The 23850-nt window shown below is 30.4% G+C and overlaps 1 protein-coding gene across 1 annotated transcript; it reads left to right on the forward strand.

Moving 5' to 3' along the window:
• The first annotated feature begins 1627 nt into the window (after nucleotides 1-1627).
• On the forward strand, nucleotides 1628-23361 carry LOC113367707 (atypical protein kinase C-like). Its single transcript, XM_026609287.1, has 12 exons — nucleotides 1628-1709; nucleotides 6597-6647; nucleotides 6778-6859; nucleotides 8601-8728; nucleotides 10019-10177; nucleotides 10236-10485; nucleotides 12341-12552; nucleotides 12620-12706; nucleotides 14091-14294; nucleotides 14389-14493; nucleotides 18758-18873; nucleotides 21919-23361. The coding sequence occupies exons 1-12, from the start codon at nucleotides 1628-1630 to the stop codon at nucleotides 22243-22245; spliced, it is 1803 nt and encodes a 600-aa protein (XP_026465072.1). The 3' UTR covers nucleotides 22246-23361.
• Nucleotides 23362-23850: the final 489 nt, after the last annotated feature.

Here is a 23850-nt window from a genome sequence, read left to right on the forward strand (position 1 = left end):
GTCTATTGTTTTATTTAAATTACGCTTCTACAAAAAATTTCAAATTAAAAATGTAAAGTTTCTACGCGATTTTGAAATAATTTCTCACCTTTTGGACAATTTCTGGATTTGTACGAATTTTTCGAGACTAAGACTGGCCAAATCGGTTTAGTCGTTTTTGGAGTTTTAGCGAATCATTTTATCGAGAGCTCCATTTTTATACATAAGATATATATATATATATATATATATATATATATATATATATATATCATAATATTTCCCAAGTTAATTAAACATCATACCGACGAGATTAGATTAGAGGCAGCCAAAAGTCCCTGCTATTTACGACGCATTTTCATTTACGAACAATACCAGTTTGCGTTCGTTTTTCTCATACAAATCGCTCTGTAAATTACTAAGGTGCCAATTAAAATAATAAACCGATAATTATTAATCGATAATCATTAATCGATAATTAAAATCGATTTTAATCCGCGATTTAATAATATGTACTATAGTATTTAGTTGCAATCGGACACGGCTGTGTTTAGTGAATTTTGTGTAGAATTTTTGTTGTTTAGGTGCTAAATGTGCAATATAAGTAGCTAATTAATAAAACAATTTTTATTTTGTAAGTACAAGTGAGTCCCATAAGGTGTTAGAGCTTACCTACTTCTCATACCAACTTTTTTTTCTAATAAACATTGCCTTATTAGAAATTAAAACTTCAAATCAAAATTTTGGATTAAAGTCCATTTAAGTAAAATTAAAGAAATTTTATCGATAAATAAATGATTTAAAATTCTGTATAACACCTTATATAATATAAATATAAAAGCTCTTTTTGTATATTGACAAAAAATCAAATATACATATATTAATTGAGTAATATAATATTTTAAAACGTTATTAATTCCTATAATTTAGTAAACAAATGAATTATTTTTAGAACCATCGATAAAAGTGAATGGTGTAAAAATATTTTTTGTGATATTGTTTCTTTTATATTTATTATGAATTAATATATTAGATAGAAAATTAACTAAATTATTGTTTAATATTATTAGTATTGGTCATTTGCCCCAGAAGGCAATTCCATGAAAGAAGGCACTACATGTATTTCACTTACTCATTTTGCATTTTTTTTGTTTATAAAGATATATAAACAATTTTTTTAATTATCTGTGTTTTTAATACCTGATGGATTCATACTGTAATTTACAAATCGATATTTAATAAAATATCGACCTTGGTTTCAAGAAGATATAGGACAGATAAGATAGCGCACTCGAAATGAAAACTATAAATTTATCAATATTATTATATTGCGATATTCAATCAAACGATAAATTATCATAAAACATAATAAATATATGGTAATAAATAAAAATATATAACTGAAATTTTATAATATAACAATAATAAAACAAATATGAATTAACTCTTATTCAATTATAAAATTTATTCCAAGGTTAGGTCTATGCAAAAAAAAACATGGGAATATGAAATCACAAAGTGCCTTAAATTCAATTGTTTAAAAAGTGCTTAATCATGGATGAACTATCTATTATTAATCTAATTATTCTAGTATTTTGTTATAAATAATGTGATATAAAATTAGTTTAAATTAATCCAAAATTGTGAAATGGATTTGTGGACAGTGTTCAGGGGGGCTATTTTGTTAGTCGGCGGACAAGCCCCTGAAGATAGTTTGGATTCTTCAGAAAGTGAGTGATAATAAGAAAAAAATAAAAAATGATAATAGGAAATAATAATTTAGATATTTAATGCGTTGGTTATTTTAAGATATAGAATTTCTATTAAAAAATAATAATAATATATAAGTGTTTAGGCTTTTTATATTAAGCTGACTGTTGATTCGCCTACAGTTAATTAGGAGAGCGGAAATAAACCGAACACATTTAGTGCCACTTTTAGGTTATGTTGTTTTTTAAGGCTTTTTTATATTTAAGCAAATTATATAAGGTTGTCAAATATCTCCCTTCCGCCTTTTTGTATTATAAACCAAGAGCAAAAAAGCGGAAGGGAGATATTTGACAACCTAATATTATCATGCAATAAACAAATAGCCAGATACACCTAAGTCTGTTTTTACATGGTAGATTGGTTCCAGAAGAATCCGTGTAAAAAAAAACGTGTAAAAAAAGACATTGATCTTATACAAAAATGGGTGATTTGTTCCTAATCTCTAAAACCTATTAAAATTAGTGAAAAACAAGAATTTTTAGGGTATGCCCCTAAATTAGTGCTATTCACATTTGCTTTGACCAGTAAAAATTGTTTGTTCGCGCTAAAGGAGAATTCACTTAAATCTTTAAGCTAGTGTTCGCAAACTATCGATACTATCGATGGTTTAAGACTTTTTTCTTTCATAAATACTTTTTTGTGATATGAACATACTTCGCAAAAATTAAATTTGACAAAAAAAATTAAGTACATAAAATTTCAAATCGTGCTAAATGGAATAAAATCGTTTAAAAAAATTAAAAATATTCAATTTTCAAACCGTGTTATATCAAAACCGCGTACAAAAAGACCGTGTAAAAACAGACTTAGGTGTATAAGCTTATGCAAGATTCGACCTCATACGAGAATTAGCCATAGAAAATTATATTAGGTTGGGGTATCTATCAAACAATTTCAGATTTATGTTAGAAAGTGATATATTGTAAAAAAAAAATTGGCTGCTTTTCGTTTGATGCATTCAGTTGTGAGTTACAGGGTGAGAAAATTCAACCAGTTTACCATTTACCGTTTAACATTTAACAGTTTTTCTTGAAAAAAAAATTATGATTTTAATACGGTAATATCCAATTTTGTGCAATTTTGGTTTCGTAGATTCCGTTCAGGAACTTTTGATGTTTAAAATCTGCCTCGCACAAAATCAGAGGCATGATTTAAGTTGACCGGCATGTTAGTAGTCGTAACATCGCCCTGGAGCTAAAAATCGACCATAAAACAGTTTCAAACTAATAAACCAAAAATAGTGTATTTTTCCCCCAACCTAATGTTTGCAATCTTGGTGAATTAGCAAATTTTCCGAACATCAGTGTACAAAATCTATGCGTTCCCTAATTTCATCACTCTTTTATTCATTTTAAATGAAAATTTATTATCAGGATTTACGATCCCCAACGTGCATGTTAATAAAGAATAAATGTGGAAATAATAAATAAAATAAAAACAAACATCGTCCTGCCGTCGGCGTGGATTATTATTGGCGTATTTTCCGATCATTATTTACACATTACGAGCACGCACCTCCACCGCCTCCAAAGCCACCGCCATGGCGGTCGTTCGGACGTAAATAAATCTCCATAATTTCATTACACTGCCGATTGCATAAATTACTGTGTAGGAAAATTGGATTATGGACGGAAAATAAATATTACACAAGAAATTATTTATGAATAGTAATAGATAAATGGTGGTCTGTCCAGAGGCAAGACGATGATTCTCTTTCCTTTCATTGTTCATTATCCATTAATTTTTTTTATATAATTTTATACATTTTCCTTTCCAAACTTCTGCTTCCATGCTTTCTGGTCTTGTGCTTTGGCTTTCAGTTTTCTGTATTTTTTTCGAGCGTATGTTGCGAAAGACATCGAATTTTAAAAAAAAAAATTTGTATCAGGTGAGCAAAAGCTCGTGTTCAACTTAAGAGGCACAACTAGTGTGAAATTATCAAAAAATCGAATTTTCAATTTTTCCATATTTCAATAGTAGTCCAGTCATTTGGTCATTTTGCCGGTACTGTACTCCGGGAATTCTGAAAATTTGTAATCTTATAGATTTCGAGGTGCTCTTTACGAAAATCAACTTTGCCACCTCAAATTTGAACGGCAAGTTGCCGCCATATTGAAAAAATGACGTCAAAAAACAGCTTTTTTAAAATATCTCCTTTATGGCTCATTCTACGATAAAAGTATCTATGTACGAATTAAACTAGATAAAATATCCTACAATTCTTTAGAAAACCGTTTTTTTGTAAAATTGATAGTTTGAGAGTACGGCCGCCTCAAAGTCTTTGCTGCTCTCGCCGTAGTATCAAATCTCTCCATACATGACAGCACTTCGAACTTGACCACATTCCTTCTATAAATAAATATTTTTAATGTTAAATTAAGCGAATAAGATCTAGAAATAAATTAATTCAAATATTTTTCTGTTTTTTTTTGGTGATTTTTTAACGCTTCAAGCTACTTGAAGCTATAAGGTGCTACTTAAGCTATAAGTATACCTATAGCTACTTTGCCATTGAAGTGTTAAAAAATTAGCAAAAAAAACGAAAATATTTAAATTATTTTATTTCTAGATCTGATTTGCTCAATTTAACATTGAAAATATTTATTATTAGAGAGAATGTGGTCAAGTTCGAAGTGCTGTCATATATGGAGAGATTTGATACTACGGCGAGAGCAGCAAAGACTTTGAGGCGGCCGTACTCCCAAACTATCAATTTTACAAAAAAATGGTTTTCTAAAGAATTGTAGGAAATTTTATCTGGTTTAATTCGTACATAGATACTTTTATCGCAGAATCAGCCAGAAAGGAGATATTTTAAAAAAGTTGTTCTTTGACGCCATTTTTCCAATATGGCGGCAACTTGCCGTTCAAATTTGAGGTGGCAAAGTTGATTTTCGTAAAGAGCACCTCGAAATCTATGAGATTACCAATTTTCAGAATTCCCGGAGTACTGTACCGGCAACAGCCTTTTTTTGCACCAAATGACTGGACTATAGGTTATACCTTTAAAAATAACATACCAAAATTTTAAATTGATATCTTAAATAGTTTTTGAGTCACAACCATAAAGAGTATATATACAGTATATAGTATAACGATCGTTTTATCTTTAAACGCGTTTTTCTCGAACAACTAGTGTAACCGTCTAAAAAAAGGTGATTTTTGGGAATTTATATTAAAAGAAAAAACTACTTTATCAATCATTTCAATTTAGGAATATATTTATACAAAGTTTAAGAATACATAGTAAAAATAAAAGATTCGATCAAAAAATCGATAGTTCATTTTACGGAGAACTATATATAGAACATGTAAAAAAAAATTCGATAGTGATCGGATCATTTGTTTTTGAGTAATCGCTGCAGCAAATTCGAAAAATGCTGTTTCGAGAAAAACGCGTTTAAAGATAAAATAATCGTTATACTATATATACTATTATATATATACACTTTAATTGGCTGTGACTCAGAAACTATTTGAGATATCGATTTAAAATTTTGGTATGTTATTTTTAAAGGTATGACCTATCGAAATATGGAAAAATTAAAATTCTTTTTTTTGAAAATTTCACAGTGGTTGTGCTCCTTAAGGTTTGTAGATCTTCTGATGGTAAAAAAATTCTTTAAATATTCGTTGCACTATTTTTATTTAAGTCCCAAATCTGTAAAATAATAATTAAGAGCAGTATCAAGAAAAGAATATAATATGAAAATATTTGTAATGATAAAATACTACTTAAGGTAAAATAATTTGGATTAGAAACTAGAAAAAATATGGAAAAAGGAAAAAATAATTGTAACTGTTGAAAAAAAAGTTAGCAGATATTATCAGTAGGCATTTCATTATCAAAATATTGTTTGATATCGAAATTGGCAAATTCAGAAATTAATTATCGTCGGCTAATGTCCGGCTTTCTTGGAGTCCATGTTTCTGAGCCCCTTGTATTTTTTTGCAAGTCGTAACTCTATAGTAGCGTTTTTATATTTTATACCACCACTGGGCTAATTTTTAGAAAAAAGCTCTCGAATTTATTTAGAATTCTTATTTTTCCAACGACTCCGGGGTATATTTAGTGCCAAATATTTACGAATTATTTAAATTACGAATTGTTTAAAAAAAGTCTTCAACTGTATTATTATATTTATTATTTAATTATCCTTCTATTCATATGCAATGATAACAAAAATATGAATAAAGCGTTTGTAATTACTTAGACATTTTTTTGTAATATTTCATCTTGGACATCAGCAAATTTTTGGTCGTACCTAAAAAATGTCTAAATCCAGTGATTGGGCGACCGGGCATAAATTCAGAAATATCAGTTTTCAAAATTAAATTAAATTACTTATATAATTCGGCGTGGCTGTAATAATAAGAATCTTTTTTCGAGACTTTTCTAATATAGACATTTTATATTAGAGAAAGAATAAAGTCCGGTGGAAAAGTTTACTAATAATGAAAATCGACGCGTGGAAACTTATAGCCTTTGTTTTTTTCCCAACAACTTTCGGAAATATTAAATTAGAAAAGTCAGGAGGAGCAGATATTTTTAGATAACGGGGAATTTATTAAATTATATAGAAGGGAATATTTTTTTTATTATCACTCAAATACACATTAAATTTTAGCAATTCCTAATTAAATATATGGCTTGATTAAAAAAAAACCCAAATGCAACTCATGAACTTCTAATTTTTCTAATCCTAATTTTTGTATTTATTTTATTGTTCTTGCTTTTGAATTGTTATTTCAGGTATTGCACAATTATATTAATATTATATAAAACATAATTTCACACGGTTGTATATATTTTATATATATTTAATATATATATTTTTTAATTTCAGTATTTCCTAATGTGCCTGCAGTACCGGGTTTGCCTTGCGTTGGAGAAGATCGTAAGTACTATCAATATTTTAGTTTTATAAATCACAATAATCTAATTTAACCAAAAATTATATTCTAGAAGAAAAACTAAATAATTTTGGCTTCATTATTTCTTACTTTGATATTTGTTTTTTCAGGAAGCATCTATAGGAGAGGTGCCAGACGGTGGAGAAAGTTGTATAGAATCAATGGACATATCTTCCAGGCAAAACGGTTTAATAGAGTAAGTTAATGTATAAAAATATACGATTTAAGTTGTTAATTTTCATGTTGAGATATATGATATGCCTCGGAAATTGCACAGTACACAAGTCGTGGCAGAAATTACTTAACTTTACTCACATTTTTGTTCAAATAAAACCATCATTTTTCTTTTTACATCATACAAAAAATGATAAAAAAAATTCATGGTGTTGACTAGGGAATGCAATACCGATGGAAAATTTCAATACCGGTATTTCGGTAATTTTTCATTTTAAAACCGGAATACCGGTAAATTACCGGTATTTTTATTATCTTACACAAACTTAAACAAAATTGAAAGTTGCTAGTACAAATATAAAAAAATATATATACAACTACAACTATATTCAACTAAACAATAAAAACAATAAAATAAAACACTAAGTTTATTTTTTTAACTAATAATTTAACAAAATTATATCCATTTCAATTAATTCATTATCACTATATTGAGTACTTTTCACCAAAAACGAACTTATGAGTAAGAAAGACCAAAAATTTATAAAAGATCATATTATATTATTATAATAAACTGCATTGTCTGTATCCGATGAGTTAAATTAGCATAATCGCCAATATTTAAAAAAAAATAATTTTCTACACTAATTTAAGATCGGATACTTTGTCAAGATAAATAATAAGTTACTATAATTGTTGAGTATTATTATTTATCACGTTGTGATGCTTCTATAGCATTTTCAGACTTCGAAACGTTTTTGAAAAATAATATTTTATAATTGTAATAAGAAGCAAAAATATTTAGTAATTATCATAATTATTATGTATAAAGTTAGAAATAAATAAAGATTACGCAGAGGTAATCTGTATGATATAAAATATTTTGACGCAAATATTACTTAAAAAACCGTTACATTTTTACAAAAGATGAAACAAACATCATTATCTATCAGTCGAATTCTATTTATTGTAACACGATAGGAAGCCCTTTGGAAAGCAATAAATATTCAGTTTAATGACGAGTTGAGATAATATTTGACATTTGTTTATCTTATAGAATCACTTGAAGATATAGCTGTTTATGTGGTTATGGAATTTAAAGATGCATTTGTTCCGTGAAATTTTAACTTTAGTGTATTATGTATCAAATAGCGCTTATGTAAAAATACCGAAAATACCGGTATTTTTGGGGTAAATACCGGTAAAATTACCGCCGAAAAATCGGGCGGTTTACCGGTAAATTACCGCCGAAAAATCGGGCGGTTTACCGGTAATTCGATATACCGGTATACCGGTATTGCATTCTCTAGTGTTGACAAGTTAGATGTATAAATGTTAGTGCTAATTTCTAGTGTTGTGTACACATCTTTAGATGTAACCTACCAACCTTAATATCCACTGATGATGACATTGAATTGAATGTCGAAACGTATGGGATCTAAAATTAATTTATAAATGTTTGCTTTTTATTCTTTGATGTATCGCCCCACAAGAACTTACTCATAAAAATATACATAATAGGTTGTCAAATATCTCCCTTCCGCCTTTTTGTATTATAAACCAAGAGCAAAAAAGCGGAAGGGAGATATTTGACAACCTAATATTTGACATTTATTTCAGTTTATGTATCCGTTTCTCGGGTTTATTCCATCTGACACCTTTCAATAATTTATCATCTGTTATCTTTTCCCCAGCGCGCTTTCTGCGCCTTCTGCCAGGACAGAATCTGGGGCCTAGGCAGACAAGGATTCAAATGCATTCAGTGCAAGCTTCTGGTTCACAAAAAAGTGTCACAAACTTGTCCAGAAACCCTGCACCAATGAGCACGTCGAACCGATTGTCAAAGATGACCCTCCGTCTGGCACGATCGCCTCCAGCCAACTAAACCTAGGTAATAAAGGACAGATAGGAGGGTAATATTTTATTTGCAACTAGATGACCCGACAGACGTTGTCCTGTACTCATGACTACAACTTTTTAATATAATATACAAATATTTACAGTTTACCTAAAAATAATAATCATTGTATTTGAAATTACTCTTCACGCCAAAATGCATATACATTTATAGTATGAGCGATGTTAAATGTAGAACTGCTTTAAATAAAATGATGAGTTTCAATTCCCACACTGTATTGGAAATTGAAGTCTTTTAAACGGTATAACATAACCATAACCATAACATTACACTGATACTTCATGTTGGATTAAATTAATTTAATTTCATATGATTTAAGATATCCAAAATTGCATCTTAAACTTCTCCTAATCGATATCGTGAGGGCCGAATTGTATGTATTCATCTTTACTTTCCCATTTGTTGTTATAAAGTGAAATTTTTACGAATTTTAAAAATATTGTAAAAATATTAGTAAAAGACGCAAAGAAATTATATGTTGAAAAAAAAAACTATATTGAAAATTTAATATCCGAATTTTGTATTGGCGCCCCCTAAGGCGTGCGCTCGTATTTTTCGCATGCATCGCATTAAAAGTATTAAAGGCCTGATTAATACTTAAATCATATTTTAAGTGAATTAATTTGTCATATTTTTTCATATGTGTATCGTTCAATCTGACATACATAGACTGTATTTTATATTATTTTAATTTCTGGCCCATCTCAGCTGCCTTTCGGCAATAATAATGTAGACATTTCATTTTCCTTATTCATAATCATAAATTGATTATACATATTCTAATATTGTCTAGGTTCATAAGGAAATTATTGGCAGATGATAGTGCTCATTTGTTTTCAATGCAAACAATGACATGTCGTTTTTTGCAATTTTTTCCATTTATTTCTACAATATTGCACATACATCCCAGTACTTTATATACACATACATCTTAGAAAGTTTCCTTAGCAAACTTCAGAAAGATTTATCAAAATCCACATAATCGTTTAGAAGGAGTATACAGTGAGTGCTTGTAATTTAATATGAATTTTATATAATAGCAATAAAGCTCAAATTGATTTTACGTTTTACTTAGAAGACGTTTGTTTGAGAAAAGAAAAAGGGCTGTTTTTAGGGTTTTACCGACAATTGGACATCAACGCACATTTTAAAAAAAGAATTGGTCAAATTGGTCCAGGCGTTGTTGAGTTAAGCGCTTACCAACACATTTTGAGCGATTCATTTTTATATATAAGATTGTTTCTAATGGCTTGTTATCTACAGCAGGCGGTGATGATCAGAAGCACCAGAGTTTGGGACAAACTCTGTCCAACAATTCGGGGCTCAACAATAAGCAGGGACAGATGACTGTTGAAAGGTTGGCTGGTGAAGATGGAGATGCCAATGATGATAAACGTGGAGAGGAGATTGCTGCAGAAACAGGTAAGAATAAATGACTGAAAATTCGGGTAATGGGATCTAATTGTGTCTGTTTCCCCAGGTGGTCAAAGACAATACTCATTGAGTGACTTTGAGTTAATCAGAGTTATAGGACGTGGCAGTTACGCCAAAGTGCTTATGGTCGAATTGAGGAAGACTAGGAGAATTTATGCTATGAAGGTTATTAAAAAGGCTTTGGTCACGGATGATGAAGATATCGATTGGGTGCAAACTGAGAAACATGTATTTGAAACTGCTTCAAACCATCCATTTTTGGTCGGGTTGCATTCGTGCTTCCAAACACCCAGCAGGTAAACAGAGTGCTCGTAAGGTTCACACGCGATTGAGGTAAAACTTATTTGCTACTCTACAAGATGGCATTTAAGTAAAAATAAATACATCATATAACGATTTTGAATAATGTTTATTAGTTATATTAGGTAACACTCGTGATGCACACATTTATTAGTGTCAATCATTATACACATTTATATGATAAATTATAAATTATCTTCTATATATATAAAAATAAGTCGGGTTTTCCTTCCTGACGATATAACTCAAGAACGCACGAACCGATTTCGACAATTTTGCATTCTTTGGAAAGGTCTCGGGCTCCGCAAGGTTTATAGTTTATAGAAAACTAATGGTGCATGGCATCGAGCCCTAATGCAAGTTGCTGGAACTTCACGCACCGTAATTAAAAATTCGAGTAATGACATTAGCGAGAATTATTAGAATTATGCTTGGTTAAGTCAACGAGCAATTCTTGCCGCGAAGAATAATGATGTACACGCACCGAATTTCACCATTCAATCAAAAATTGCTGGAGATTTGGTGACATACCAATTATTCCGACTGGTCTTCCGTTTGACTTCAAACGATTGCAATTTCCAGTTCGCCTTGCGTTCGCAATAACAATTTCTCCCGCCAATCGCTTAGTGTTTACGGGATAAATTTCAAATAGATTATTAAAAAAATCATTGTTATTCACATGGGCAGTTATACGTTGGCTGTTCACGAGTTGGAAAACCATCCTCTTTGTTTGTGTTAACGTCAGACCAAAAAACAAAAAATGTGGTTTACCAAAGAGCAGTTCAATGAAACGGATAATTTGCGGATTTACTTTCATTTACTTAGAGAAGTTCAACTAACAAACACTTCATTTTTGTAATCGTAATAAATTCATTACTGTTGTGTAATAAAACCAATTTTTTTCTTTTCTAATATAAAACAAACAAAAAATTTTTTCATCTTTCTCACGAAACCGTCTGGTGGCGAAACGGAGTTTGTCGGGTTTGCTAGTATATTTATAATAGCATTAAAAATATGTATAATATTTAAAAACAATAATGTAATAATGTAATTAAAGTCATACTTCAAATATGACATGATCGGTTTGTCATTGTAATTAGCATTTAGAAATGAACTTTCATTAGACAAATGGAGGAATTGCTGCTCAATTAACTTCTATAATATTCGTTCACACAGTGGATTATGTTAAATAAACAAATATTGTTTTTGCAGCTTCACTCATCATGTAATATTTGTGTTTGAAGAACCTCATGTAATTAAAATTAACATACATTCATTGACTGAAGGATTTTTTTACTTTTTTGCTGGCGATATAATCTCATTCTTTGAACAGCTGTAATATCTGTCTTGCCTAAAAAATATTATTCATTTTAATAACTTCAAAGATTTACAAAAACTACGAATAATATAGAAATAATTTCAAATCAATAAACTTAAGTTTAGTACACGGCACAAATGTTTAATTTGTGTTATTATTATCAAGGAACAGAGTAAAATATTTTTCTGACTCAGGCATTTTTCATTAAATCAAGATTTGTACTACGATGTAATTTTAAAATGTTTATTTATCTATGCCGATTTCCTTGTTGATATCGGTACGCATACAACGACAAATCTCTATTCACATACACGACGTCTAATAACTATCGACCCGTATAGAAATGATATCATCGAGAGCGAATAACGAATCATTGGCACTCCTATCTTATCTTATCTCATCTGCCGTAACGCACTTCCATTGCATTTGTACGGATTTACACCCTAGTCGCGCCTAAAGAAGTTTTACTTAAAAAAATAAATATAATGCACTTTGTGGTATAGCAGTGAAGTAAAAAATTTATTTTTCTTCAGGTTGTTCTTTGTGATTGAGTTTGTTCGTGGTGGTGACCTGATGTTCCATATGCAGAGACAACGAAGATTGCCAGAAGAGCATGCCAGGTTCTACGCTGCTGAAATCAGTCTTGCATTGAATTTCTTGCACGACAAGGGTATCATTTATCGAGATCTGAAACTGGACAATGTTCTGTTGGATCACGAGGGACATATTAAATTGACTGATTACGGTTAGTAATTCAAAGAATTTTGAAATGTGAAGATTCAATTATTAATTTTTATGTTTTCATATTTTAGGTATGTGCAAAGAAGGTATTCGGCCTGGTGATACTACATCTACGTTCTGCGGAACTCCAAATTACATAGCTCCTGAAATACTTAGAGGTAATTTTAACTAATATATGTTAATAATTATTTGTTTATTCTTTTTTTTTTTATTAATAACTAGATGACCCGACAGACGTTGTTCTGTACCCTCGTCTACAATTTTTTAATATAATATACAAATATTTACAGTTTACCTAAAAATAATAATTGTTTTTTAAATTACTGTTCTCGCCAAAATGCATACACGTTTATAATATGAGCAATGTTAAATATAGAACGGCTTTAAATAAAATGATGAGTCTCACTTCCCACACTATATTGAAAATTGAAGTCTTTTAAACTGTATAACATAACCATAACCATAACATAACACTGGTACTTCATGTTGGATTGAATTAATTTAATTTTTTATTATTTAAGATATCCAAAATTGCATCTAAAACTTCTCCTAATCTATATCATGAGGAGCGAATTGTATGTATTTATGTTTACTTTCCCATTTGTTGTTATAAAGTGAAATTTTTACGAATTGTGGAAATATTGTGGAAAGATTAGTAAAAGATGCAAAGAAATTATATATTAAAAAAATAACTATATTGAAAATTTAATATCCGAATCTTGTGTTGGCGCCCCCTAAAGCGTGCGCTCGTATTTTTCGCATGCATCGCATTAAAGGTAGGTCCGGTCCTGATTAATACTTAATTTCATATTTTAAGTGAATTATTTTGTCATATTTGTTCATATGTGCATCATTCAATCTGCCACACATATACTGTATCTAATATTATTTTAATTTCTGGCACATCTCAGCTGCCTTTCGGCAATAATAATGTAGACATTTCATTTTTCTTATTCATAATCATAAATTTATTATACATATTCTAATATTGTCTAGGTTCATAAGTAAATTGAAATTTTTGGCAGATGATAGTTTTCATTTATTTTCAATGCAAACAATAACAATGTCGTTTTTTGAAATTTTTTCCATTTATTTCTACAATATTGCACATACATCCCAGTACTTTATAATCACATACATCCTAGAAAGTTTCCTTAACAAACTTCAGAAAGATTTATCAAAATCCACTTAATCGTTTAGAAGGAGTATGCAGTGAGTGCTTGTAATTTAATATGAATTTTATATAATAGCAATGAAGCTCAAATTGATTCTACGTTTTAGTTAGAAAACGTTTGTATGTGAAAAAGAAAAGGGCTGTTTTTAGGGTTTTCCCAACAATTATTCGATTTTTCTCGCCGTAAGAACGATCGTTAGACTTGAACGAACATTTTAAAACAAGAATTGGCCAAATTGGTTCAGGCGTTGTTGAGTTAAGCGCTTACCAATACATTTTGAGATTCATTTTTAGATATACGAAGATAATTATTAATTTATAATTAATAATTATTTATTTATTATCTCATATGATTTTTTTTTCTTTAGGTGAAGACTACGGTTTCAGTGTGGACTGGTGGGCATTGGGGGTCCTGTTGTACGAAATGTTAGCAGGCAGATCACCCTTTGATATTGCAGGAGCATCCGAGAATCCTGATCAGAACACGGAGGACTATTTGTTCCAAGTTATCTTAGACAAAACTATTCGTATACCCAGATCTCTGAGTGTCAAAGCTGCATCAGTACTTAAAGGTAAATAATAATAATTGTTTTAGAATATTTGGTTTATAAATATTTTTTTTATCATATCAAATGCTTATGACTAAGTTTTTTTTTTTTGTTACAGGTTTTCTTGTGAAGGATCCTGCAGGCAGGTTAGGTTGTCACAAGGAAGGAGGTTTTATGGACATCGTCAATCATCAGTTCTTCAAAGCCATCGACTGGGGAAATGGTAAGTAGTTAACCTCAGTCACATACATACTCTTTACTAACACAAACTTAATACATTGATTCACAATTAGGGAATGCAATACCGGTATACCGAATTACCGGTAAACCGCCCGATTTTTCGGCGGTATTTACACCAAAAATACCGGTATTTTCGGTATTTTTACATAAGCGCTATTTGATACATAATACACTGAAGTTTAAATTTCTCGGAACAAATTTATCTTTAAATTCCATAATCGCATATAAACAGCTATACACCTAAGTCTGTTTTTACACGGTCTTTTTGCACACGGTTTGAAAATTGAATATTTTTAATTTTTCTACACGATTTTATTCCATTTAGCACGATTTGAAATTTTATGTACTCAATTTTTTTTTGTCAAATTCAATTTTTGCGAACTATGTTCATATCACAAAAAAGTATTTATGAAAGGAAAAAAGTCTGAAACCATCGACAGTATCGATAGTTTGCGAACACTAGCTTAAAGATTTAAGTGAATTCCCCTTTAGCGTGAACAAACAATTTTTACTGGTCAAAGCAAATGTGAATAGCACTAATTTAGGGGAATTATTATTAAAATAAACATGAATTCTTGTTCTTGAAAATTCTTATTTTTCACTAATTTGAATAGGTTTTAGAGATTAGGAACAAATCACCCATTTTTGTATAAGATCAATGTCTTTTTTTACATGGCTTCATCTGGAACCAATCTCCGTGTAAAAACAGACTTAGGTTTATCTTTAAGTGTATCTATAAGATAAACAAATGTCAAATATTATCTCAAACTGAATATTTATTGCTTTACTAAGGGCTACATATCGTGTTACAATAAATAAAATTTGAATGATAGATAACGATGTTTGTTTCATCTTATGTAAAAATGTAACGGTTTTTTAAGTGACATTTGCGCTAAAACATTTTATATCATACAGATTACCCCTGCGTAATCTTTATTTATTTCTAAAATTTATACATAATAATTATGATAATTACTAAATATTTTTGCTTCTTATTACAAATATAAAATATTATTTTTCGACAACGTTTCGAAGTTCGAAAATATTATAGAAGCATCACATTGTTTTAAATAACAATACTCAATAATTATAGGTACATATTATTTATCTCGACAAAGTATCCGATCTTAGATTAGTGTAAAAAATTATTTTTTTAAAATATTGGAAATTATGCTAATTTAACACATCGGATACAGATAATACAGTTTATTATAATAACGTAATATTAGGTTGTCAAATATCTCCCTTCCGCTTTTTTGCTCTTGGTTTATAATACAAAAAGGCGGAAGGGAGATATTTGACAACCTATTATGATCTTTTATGAGTTCGGTCTTTCTTACTCATACGTTTGTTTTTGGTGAAAAGTACTCAATATACTCGATAGTGATAATAAATTAATTAAATTGGATATACTTTTGTTAAATTATTAGTTAAAAAAATAAACATGTTGTTTTATTTTATTGCTTTCATTGTTTAGTTGAATATAGTTGTAGTTATATACAATTTTTTTATAATTGTACTAGTAACTTTCAATTTTGTTTACGTTTGTTTAAGATAATAAAAATACCGGTATTTACCGGTATTCCGGTTTTAAAATGAAAAATTACCGAAATACCGGTATTTAAATTTTCCATCGGTATTGCATTCCCTATTCACAATCATTTACTATATGTTACCACCGGCTATTATCATTAAGTTATTATTATGATGGTCAGTTGGCACAAAAGGAGGTTGAGCCCCCGTTCACACCGTGCGATGAACAAGACTATGCTGTTAATTTTGATCCTCAATTTACACGAGAACCAGCCCAGCTCACACCAGACGAACAGTATGGATTCTAGAATTTCTTTTTTTGCAGAAGTCACATATTTTTTTGTTGGGCTGATTTGATCATTTTTGTGTCTTGGTTAAAGGAATTTTTAGCGATTGTGAAATGGAATGTGACATGAAATGTAGATTCGATTAGATTTATCGCATGATACATGATTTATGGTTAACTCGTAATAAAAAACAATTTTTATGAATGATTTAAGTATATATGTATACTAGGGTGGTCCTTAATATGGACATTTTCGAATTTTTTTGCTCCCAAGGGCTCGAATGGTTACAAATTGATAAAAACCAATTCTCTGAAAGTTTTAGCTCTTAATATTGTCTTTTAGATAGAGCGTAATTTAATCAAAGTTTTGTATGGAAATGGCATGAAAAAAATTACAAAATTTTTGCAGAGCGTCGAATTTAAATAAAAAATTACACGAATTTTTACTTTTAATTCATTTGTCGCTAAGCTATACCTAAAATTTTTAACTTTCCGTAGGGTAAGTTATAGTAATCGCAAAAAAATCGAAAACGAAAATTTTTATATATTTTTACGTTTCAAAACCTTCCGAACATTTTGGCATACCTTGGGAAATGATGTGTGTGATGATGTATGTGTGTGTGCGTGTATGTATGTGTATGCGGATACAACTTTTCGTCGAAGATTTCGGGAACAAGCGATTTGAATAATTAAAAAAAACATTCGATTCGTATTGATAAGGAGACGTGCTAATTAGTTTTTGGCAAAGGCAGGTCTAGCCATTTCGAAGATACGGGGCAAAATGTGCCAAAAACGGTAACTCGGTTTCTAAGAGAACGGAGCGTCTGATTTTAATAATTCAAAAAACATTTTACTTGCATTAACAAGATGAATTCTTCAAATTTTCATGAAGGCAGGTCTAGCGGTTTCGGAGATCTAGTGAAAAAAGTAACAAAAAAATGCCATTTGGCGGTCAAAAATGATCATTAGACATATGCACATCAAATTATCAGATATTTTACAGAGATTTTAACAATAAGTATAAATTTTGTTTACATTCCTATGGGTTCCGTAACAATTTTTATCCGTTAGACGGCGACGCGGCGCTTACGCGCTTCGATATTTCATCTCTATGCAGTTAAATCAGTACGATTGCTTTGAAAAACAGTTCAAAATTTCCAAAATATGTCAAAATAAAGAAAACATTTTTTTCTCAAAAAAAGTCAAATTTATAGTTTCTCAAAAATCTAATTTGTTCGAAATAAATATTTTTCAACAATGTTAATCTTTTTAAAAAAAATAATAATTATTGATACGGGATGTTCCAGCAATTTGCCTTAAGGCACGATGCCATGCGCCCCACTAATTTTTTTAATTTTCAAAATTTATAACTTCTCGTAGGGCAAGTTATAGTAATAGCAAAAAAATCGAAAATGAAAATTTTCGATTTTTCCATACTATTTCCATACGAAGTTTGATTGAATTGCGCACTATCTAAAAATTAATATTAAGAGCTAAAACTTTTAGAGAATTGTTTTTCATCCATTTGGAACCATTTGGAACCCTGGGAGCAAGGAATTCAAAATGTCCATATTAAGGACCACCTTGAAGTGTACTAGGGCGGGTCGATTTAAGGTCACTTAGGCACATATGATTTTTGGATTTTAGGGGTCAAATAAGATACTTTGCTGAAGAAACCATACCTAAAAAATGAATTCTATTAAATGATTACCTATAAAATCAGTTCCGCGCATTTACCCAAAAATGAGGGTCAAATTTTGAAAAACTCTTCAGGGGGTTAACCAGAGTAAATCATCAGTACATAATAAATTCATTTAAAAGAGTTAGGATAACCGTTGAGTTGCCATTTTTAAAGCCAAAAAGTCGGGACAACTGTTTAGAGGGCGTCCATAAATCACGTGATTGATTTTTTAAGGATTTTTGGAGACCCAAGACCCAAATTACCACTCCCCTTCCCCGCCTAATAGTACGTGTTTTTTTAGTTAAGAGAAAAATTGTAAATATTTGAATTTTTTTTTTGAAAATGTAAATAGGATTTGTTAATTTCTAATGGGAGTATGGGCTTTGTAAAGTTAGTGGAAATCGTTCATACACTTTAAACGGGTCAAAACAAAATTTTTCAAAATTCAACCCTTAGTCTTTGGGTCAATGCACGGGACATAAGAATTCATTTTAGAGGTACGATTTTTTCGGCAAAGTATCTTAATTTAATCTTTAGTATTAGTGTCTAAGCGACTATTTTCTACTCTTACAAATCGACCCGCCCTAATGTACTCTAAAATCAACTCTCAAGCCTATACGAGTTAACTCGAATCATTCCCCCGGAGCAGTCGATCATCAATTTTTTTTTATAATTTTTTCTATTAAGTTTTTTAATTTTATTTCTTTTATTGCTTTTTTCTTTCATCGTTTTATAAATCACTCGTAGCTCGAGCAGAAGCAGGTTGCGCCCCCTTTCAAGCCCCGCCTGGAGTCCGACCGAGATTTGGCCAATTTTCCGCCGGAGTTCACAGACGAACCGGTTCATTTGACGCCGGACGACGAGTGAGTAGACAACAAAAAAAAATATAAACAACAACCACAACAACTAAAACAACAGTATTAAAAAAAAAAATTAGTTAGACAAAAATAGCAAAGGCCTTCTGTGTGGTCCAGAGCCATTGTTGTGAACACGATGTGCTGGTAGAAAGATCTCAAGATTTATTTTATTTTTTTAATATATCTTCATAAGTATGAATATCGTCGCTTTTTTGTTGAAAATATAGATAGCAATATGTTTAATGAGACGTTACCAGTGTTAGTTAATAAATCCATCCAAAAGAGTTAGGATAAGCCACGTCGTTTGAGAAGTCGGCACAACTGTACATAAACTAGTGAGGCGCATGGCATCGTGCCTTAAGGCAAATTGCTGGAACTTCCCGTACCGTAATTAAAAATTCTAGAAATGAAAATAATCAATAATTGTTTTAAATAATGTCAGATAGATTATTATATAAACATACTGTGAACTTGCTTATTATATAAACATACTGTGAGTGCTTTTTAAATTAGGCGACGAGCGTATTCTACGTACAACTTCGTGTATGTTTATTAGAAATTTGTTCATTTTTTTTTAAATTTGATGATTTTGATAATTTAGAATTTTTTTCGGAGTTTTGAATTTTTTTTAGAAGTTTGGAATTTTTTGTATTTTTTTTTGTTTGTTTCTGAAGAAGGAAACATTCTTTAGGTATATCCAAAACGTAGAAAATAATTATAAATTAAATTAAATTAAATGAATAATTTTTTGAGTAAAATGTAGGCTTTTAGTTCAGAAAAATAAAATCGTTTACATAACAGTGACTAATAAGTTTCGTTTGTATCATCTTCAGTGCAAAAATATATCAAATAATTTAAAAAAAAAACACAAAAACTAATATTTTTTTCAACAATAGTTAACTTTCTGTAGCGTAAGGTATCGTAATCAACGAAAAATCGATTTTTTTTGCATATTTTTACGTTTCAAATCCTGAATATTTTGGCATACCTTAGAAAAAATGTGTGTATATTTTTGTATGTGTGGATACACATTTTTGTCGACGATTTCAACACGGAACACGCTATCAACCAATTTGAATACTTCAAAAACATTCTATTACTATTGATGGGGAGAAAAAGGGCCAAAAGAGGAAAAAATTGCAATTCAGTTTTTGAGAGAACGTAGCGTCCGATTTTAATAATTCAAAAAAAATATTTTACTTGTATTGACAAGATAAAAAAAACTGGTTAAATTTTTAGGAAGGTAGGCCAGCGGTTTTGGAGATCTAATTAAAAACGTAAAAAAATACCATTTGACGGTCAAAAATGATTATTGGACATATGCACATTAATTTATGGATATTTTAATAAGTAGGTACAATTGTTTTGAAAAAAAATTCAAATACTCAAAAATCTATGTTTTTTCAAAGGCTTCAATACAAAAATCAAAGTTAAAAAAAAATTGCGGTGCGGAAAGTTTCAGTAATTTTCCTTAAGGCATGATGCCACGCACAACTAGTTTTACCTCACAGTATAATATATTTACAGAATTTTTATGATAAATTTAATATTTTTAACTTCGCGTAGGGTTGAAAAAAGTTCAAAATTTCCAAAATATTTAAAAAAACATTTTTTTCCAAAAGTTTTTTTTACAAAAAAGTCAATTTTTCTCAAAAATCTAATTTCTCAAAAATCTAATTTTTTCAAAGTTTTAAAAAACACTTTTAATGTTTTTGGAAAAAATTAATTTTTGGTACGGGAAGTTCCAGCAACTTGCCCTTTTTTCAAAAGTTTTTTTTTTAAATTTTAAACAAAGTCAATTTTTTTCAAAAATCAATTTTTTTTTTCAAAGTTTAAATAAAAGTTTTTTTTACAAAGAAAGTAAATTTTTGTGAAAAATGTATATTTTTCAAAGTTTAAAAACAAATTAATATTTTTAACTTCCCGTAGGGTTGACAAAAAGGTTAAAATTTCCAATAATACAATTTTTTTTAAGTTTTTTTTAAATGTTATCTCGGAAGTTCCAGCAAATTGCCCTAAGGCACGATGCCATAACACCACTAGTATTTGCTTATACATCATTTATTGTAGTTTTATTCACTGATGAAGGCACTGGGACTAGAAACGTATTGTATATATATATAAGCAAATCCGAGTGCACATTATATAGGGTATTTTATTTTTATTCATTTATTTTTAATTAAAACTAATATTCATTTTAAGTTTTTGTTATAATTTTAGGTTTCATGATAATCCATCACACAAGCATGTTTTATTAACTCTTGCACCTGCTTTAGTAAAATACTTTTTTCTGTTTGATTTTTTCAAAATCGAATGCCTATTCTAGTAGTTCTATTGACCTGGCATGCACAAGCACGATTATATATCTAAGAATGCCCAATGATCAAATAAATAATATATAATAAATAAATGATCATTTACCATGTGTCCTTTACCCAGGCACGTCATCGACAAGATAGACCAGACCGAGTTTTGCTTTAGTAAAATACTTTTATAATCGAATGCCTATTCTAGTACAGTAGAACTCCAATTATCCGAATTAATGGGGACCGGGACCCATTCGGATAATCAAATATTCGGATAATCGGAGTTTTTTTTTTAAAATTGACATTGGAGAGAAAAAAAGTTACGTTTTGATATTGCACTATTTTTTTATTGAATTAAATGAAAGAAACATGACATTTTCACATGTTTTAAATATAAATAAAATGTACTTATGTACAAGTTTAGAAATAAAAATCATTGTTTTGTAAACATCTCCGTCAAATCAAAACAAACAATGTGCCTACACTGGCTTTGCTGGTGGGAGAATAATAGCGCACTTAGACTTTTTTCGGACATTTTTTTTTCTGAAAGTGATTCGGATAATCGGCGATTTGGATAATTGGATTTTGGATAATTGGAGTTCGGATAATTGGAGTTCTACTGTAGTTCTATTGACCTGGCATGCACATGCACGATTATGTAACCATAGATTATAATATAACCAATGTTTTTTTTTTTCAATAAATTATCATTTACCATGTTATGAATAAATTATCCTTTGCCCAGGCATGTCATCGACAAGATAGACCAGACCGAGTTCGAAGGCTTCGAGTACGTGAATCCTCTCCTGATGTCGCTCGAAGACTGCGTCTGACGAAACGCTCCCCCGACGCCGAACACTTTAAAAAAATTGAAAGAGAAGAGGTCTTCTTTAAAAAAGAAGACCTCCGAAGACGACAGCGACAACAGCACACCGCCACCTTTACCACCATTGAGATATTTCGAGAACCAGAAATGCGAACTGCACCCGGACAGACCCTATATGCTGACAAACGCCCTGCACTCTTCGGAATTCTCCTCGGAGATCGATTCCTCGGACTTCGATCAAGGTAACTTTTTACATCACTACGTGGTCAGTAGGCATTATCAGGAGCAGCAGTTCAGGCACCAGGATAATAATGGTCAGGATAATGATCACCATTACGAGAATCAGATGTGTTTTCAGAATATAGACGGGACGACCGGGTTTCCGATACATATTAATGGGTACGATGGCTTAGATTTGCCGGCTAGGGGCGATGATGATAGATTGATGCAAAGTAGCGATGATTACGATGAAGTTCCGTCTGATGATAATAATGGGGTAGTTGAGGGTAAAAATGGAAAGAAGCAGGGAGGGAACAAGGCGATTTTGAGACATATGTTTTGTTTGCCTTCGAACTAAATTTTTTTTTGCTTTTCTATAATATTCACTGGAGGTAATTGGTGTGGTATCAAGTATTTCATACACACAATCTAACCTTCGAATAACAATTTTATCATAAGGGGGCGTCCATCAACCACGTATTACCAAGAGGAAATAGGGATCCAAAAATCCTTAGAAAATTTGTAACCTGAATTTAAAAAAAAAATCCAGAATTTTTCATAAAAATTTCCAAAAGTTTAGGTACTAAATGTACATATAATTGTTTGGAGATGAAGGGGTAATTTTTTATAATAATTTTCCAACCAAGGGAGAGGAGGGTTGCTCCTAAATAGATAGATAATTTTTTAGTTTTGAAGTTACGGAGGTTTCACTCATTGATTTTGTACTTATTAACTTTTTTCCGTGCATTTTTATAAAGCACCAGTTGATATTTTATATTATAATTTTTATTTATGTGGGTGTTTTAAACCACGTAATTAATGGACGTTCTCTAGGAGCCAGGGATGGGGTTAATAAATAATACAAATTCAAAAATTTTCATAAAAATTACAAAAATTTAACATTTTTTCTATGTGCCAAAAATGCACGTAGTGTTAGTTGGGGATGGAGTAATTTTTTATAATAATTTTCCCTCCAAGGCGGAGGAGGGTCCAGAAAATTTTTAAAAATCGATCACGTGATCAATGGACGCCCCCTCAGAGACGAGATTTTTAAGGGAAAAGGGGGTTTGATAAAAAATCCCTCCCCATCACGTGGGGGAGGAAGGGGTATAGTAAGATAATTTTGAATTTTTTTAAAATTCAGGTGAAAAATAAATTCACATGACATTTTACTATACCCCTCCCTCTCCCCACGTAATATTTTGTGATTTTTTATCAAACATTTTTTTTATTGATCACGTGATCCATTTTTAAAAATTTTCGGGACCCTCCTCCGCCTTGATTATTATTAAAAAAATACTCTTTTATCCCCAACTACCATTACTAGCATTTTTAGTACCTAGCAAAAATGTTAAATTTTTGTAATTTTTCTCCCCCTTAGTGGGAAAATTATTATAAAAAATTACCCCTTTATCTCCCAACCAACATAACGCTTATTTTTAGTACTTTTGCAATTTTTTTTCACTTCAAAATTTAGGTAAAAATAATACACCTGATATTTTACTAGAGCCACCCCCTACGTGATTTGAAGTCTAACCAAAGTAAATATTATGAGGTTTGACTTTTGGAGGTTAGGTTTTATGTGTGATACGCCTGATCGTGCAGCAAATTCATAGCTTTTTGACAGTTTGT

Source organism: Ctenocephalides felis, unplaced genomic scaffold (assembly GCF_003426905.1).
Source record: "Ctenocephalides felis isolate EL2017-DRISC unplaced genomic scaffold, ASM342690v1 CF-g0.4_SCAFFOLD_01170, whole genome shotgun sequence".
In the NCBI taxonomy this organism is placed as follows: Eukaryota; Metazoa; Arthropoda; class Insecta; order Siphonaptera; family Pulicidae; genus Ctenocephalides; species Ctenocephalides felis.

What these genes read in the sequence shown, in the direction of transcription:
- LOC113367707 (XM_026609287.1), top strand. Translation starts at nt 1,628, where the DNA reads ATGGATTTGTGGACAGTGTTCAGGGGGGCTATTTTGTTAGTCGGCGGA. An exon ending in TAGTTTGGATTCTTCAGAAA is followed by an intron (nt 1,710 to 6,596) that starts GTGAGTGATAAT and finishes TTTTAATTTCAG; the next exon opens with TATTTCCTAATGTGCCTGCA. An exon ending in GCCTTGCGTTGGAGAAGATC is followed by an intron (nt 6,648 to 6,777) that starts GTAAGTACTATC and finishes TTTTTCAGGAAG; the next exon opens with CATCTATAGGAGAGGTGCCA.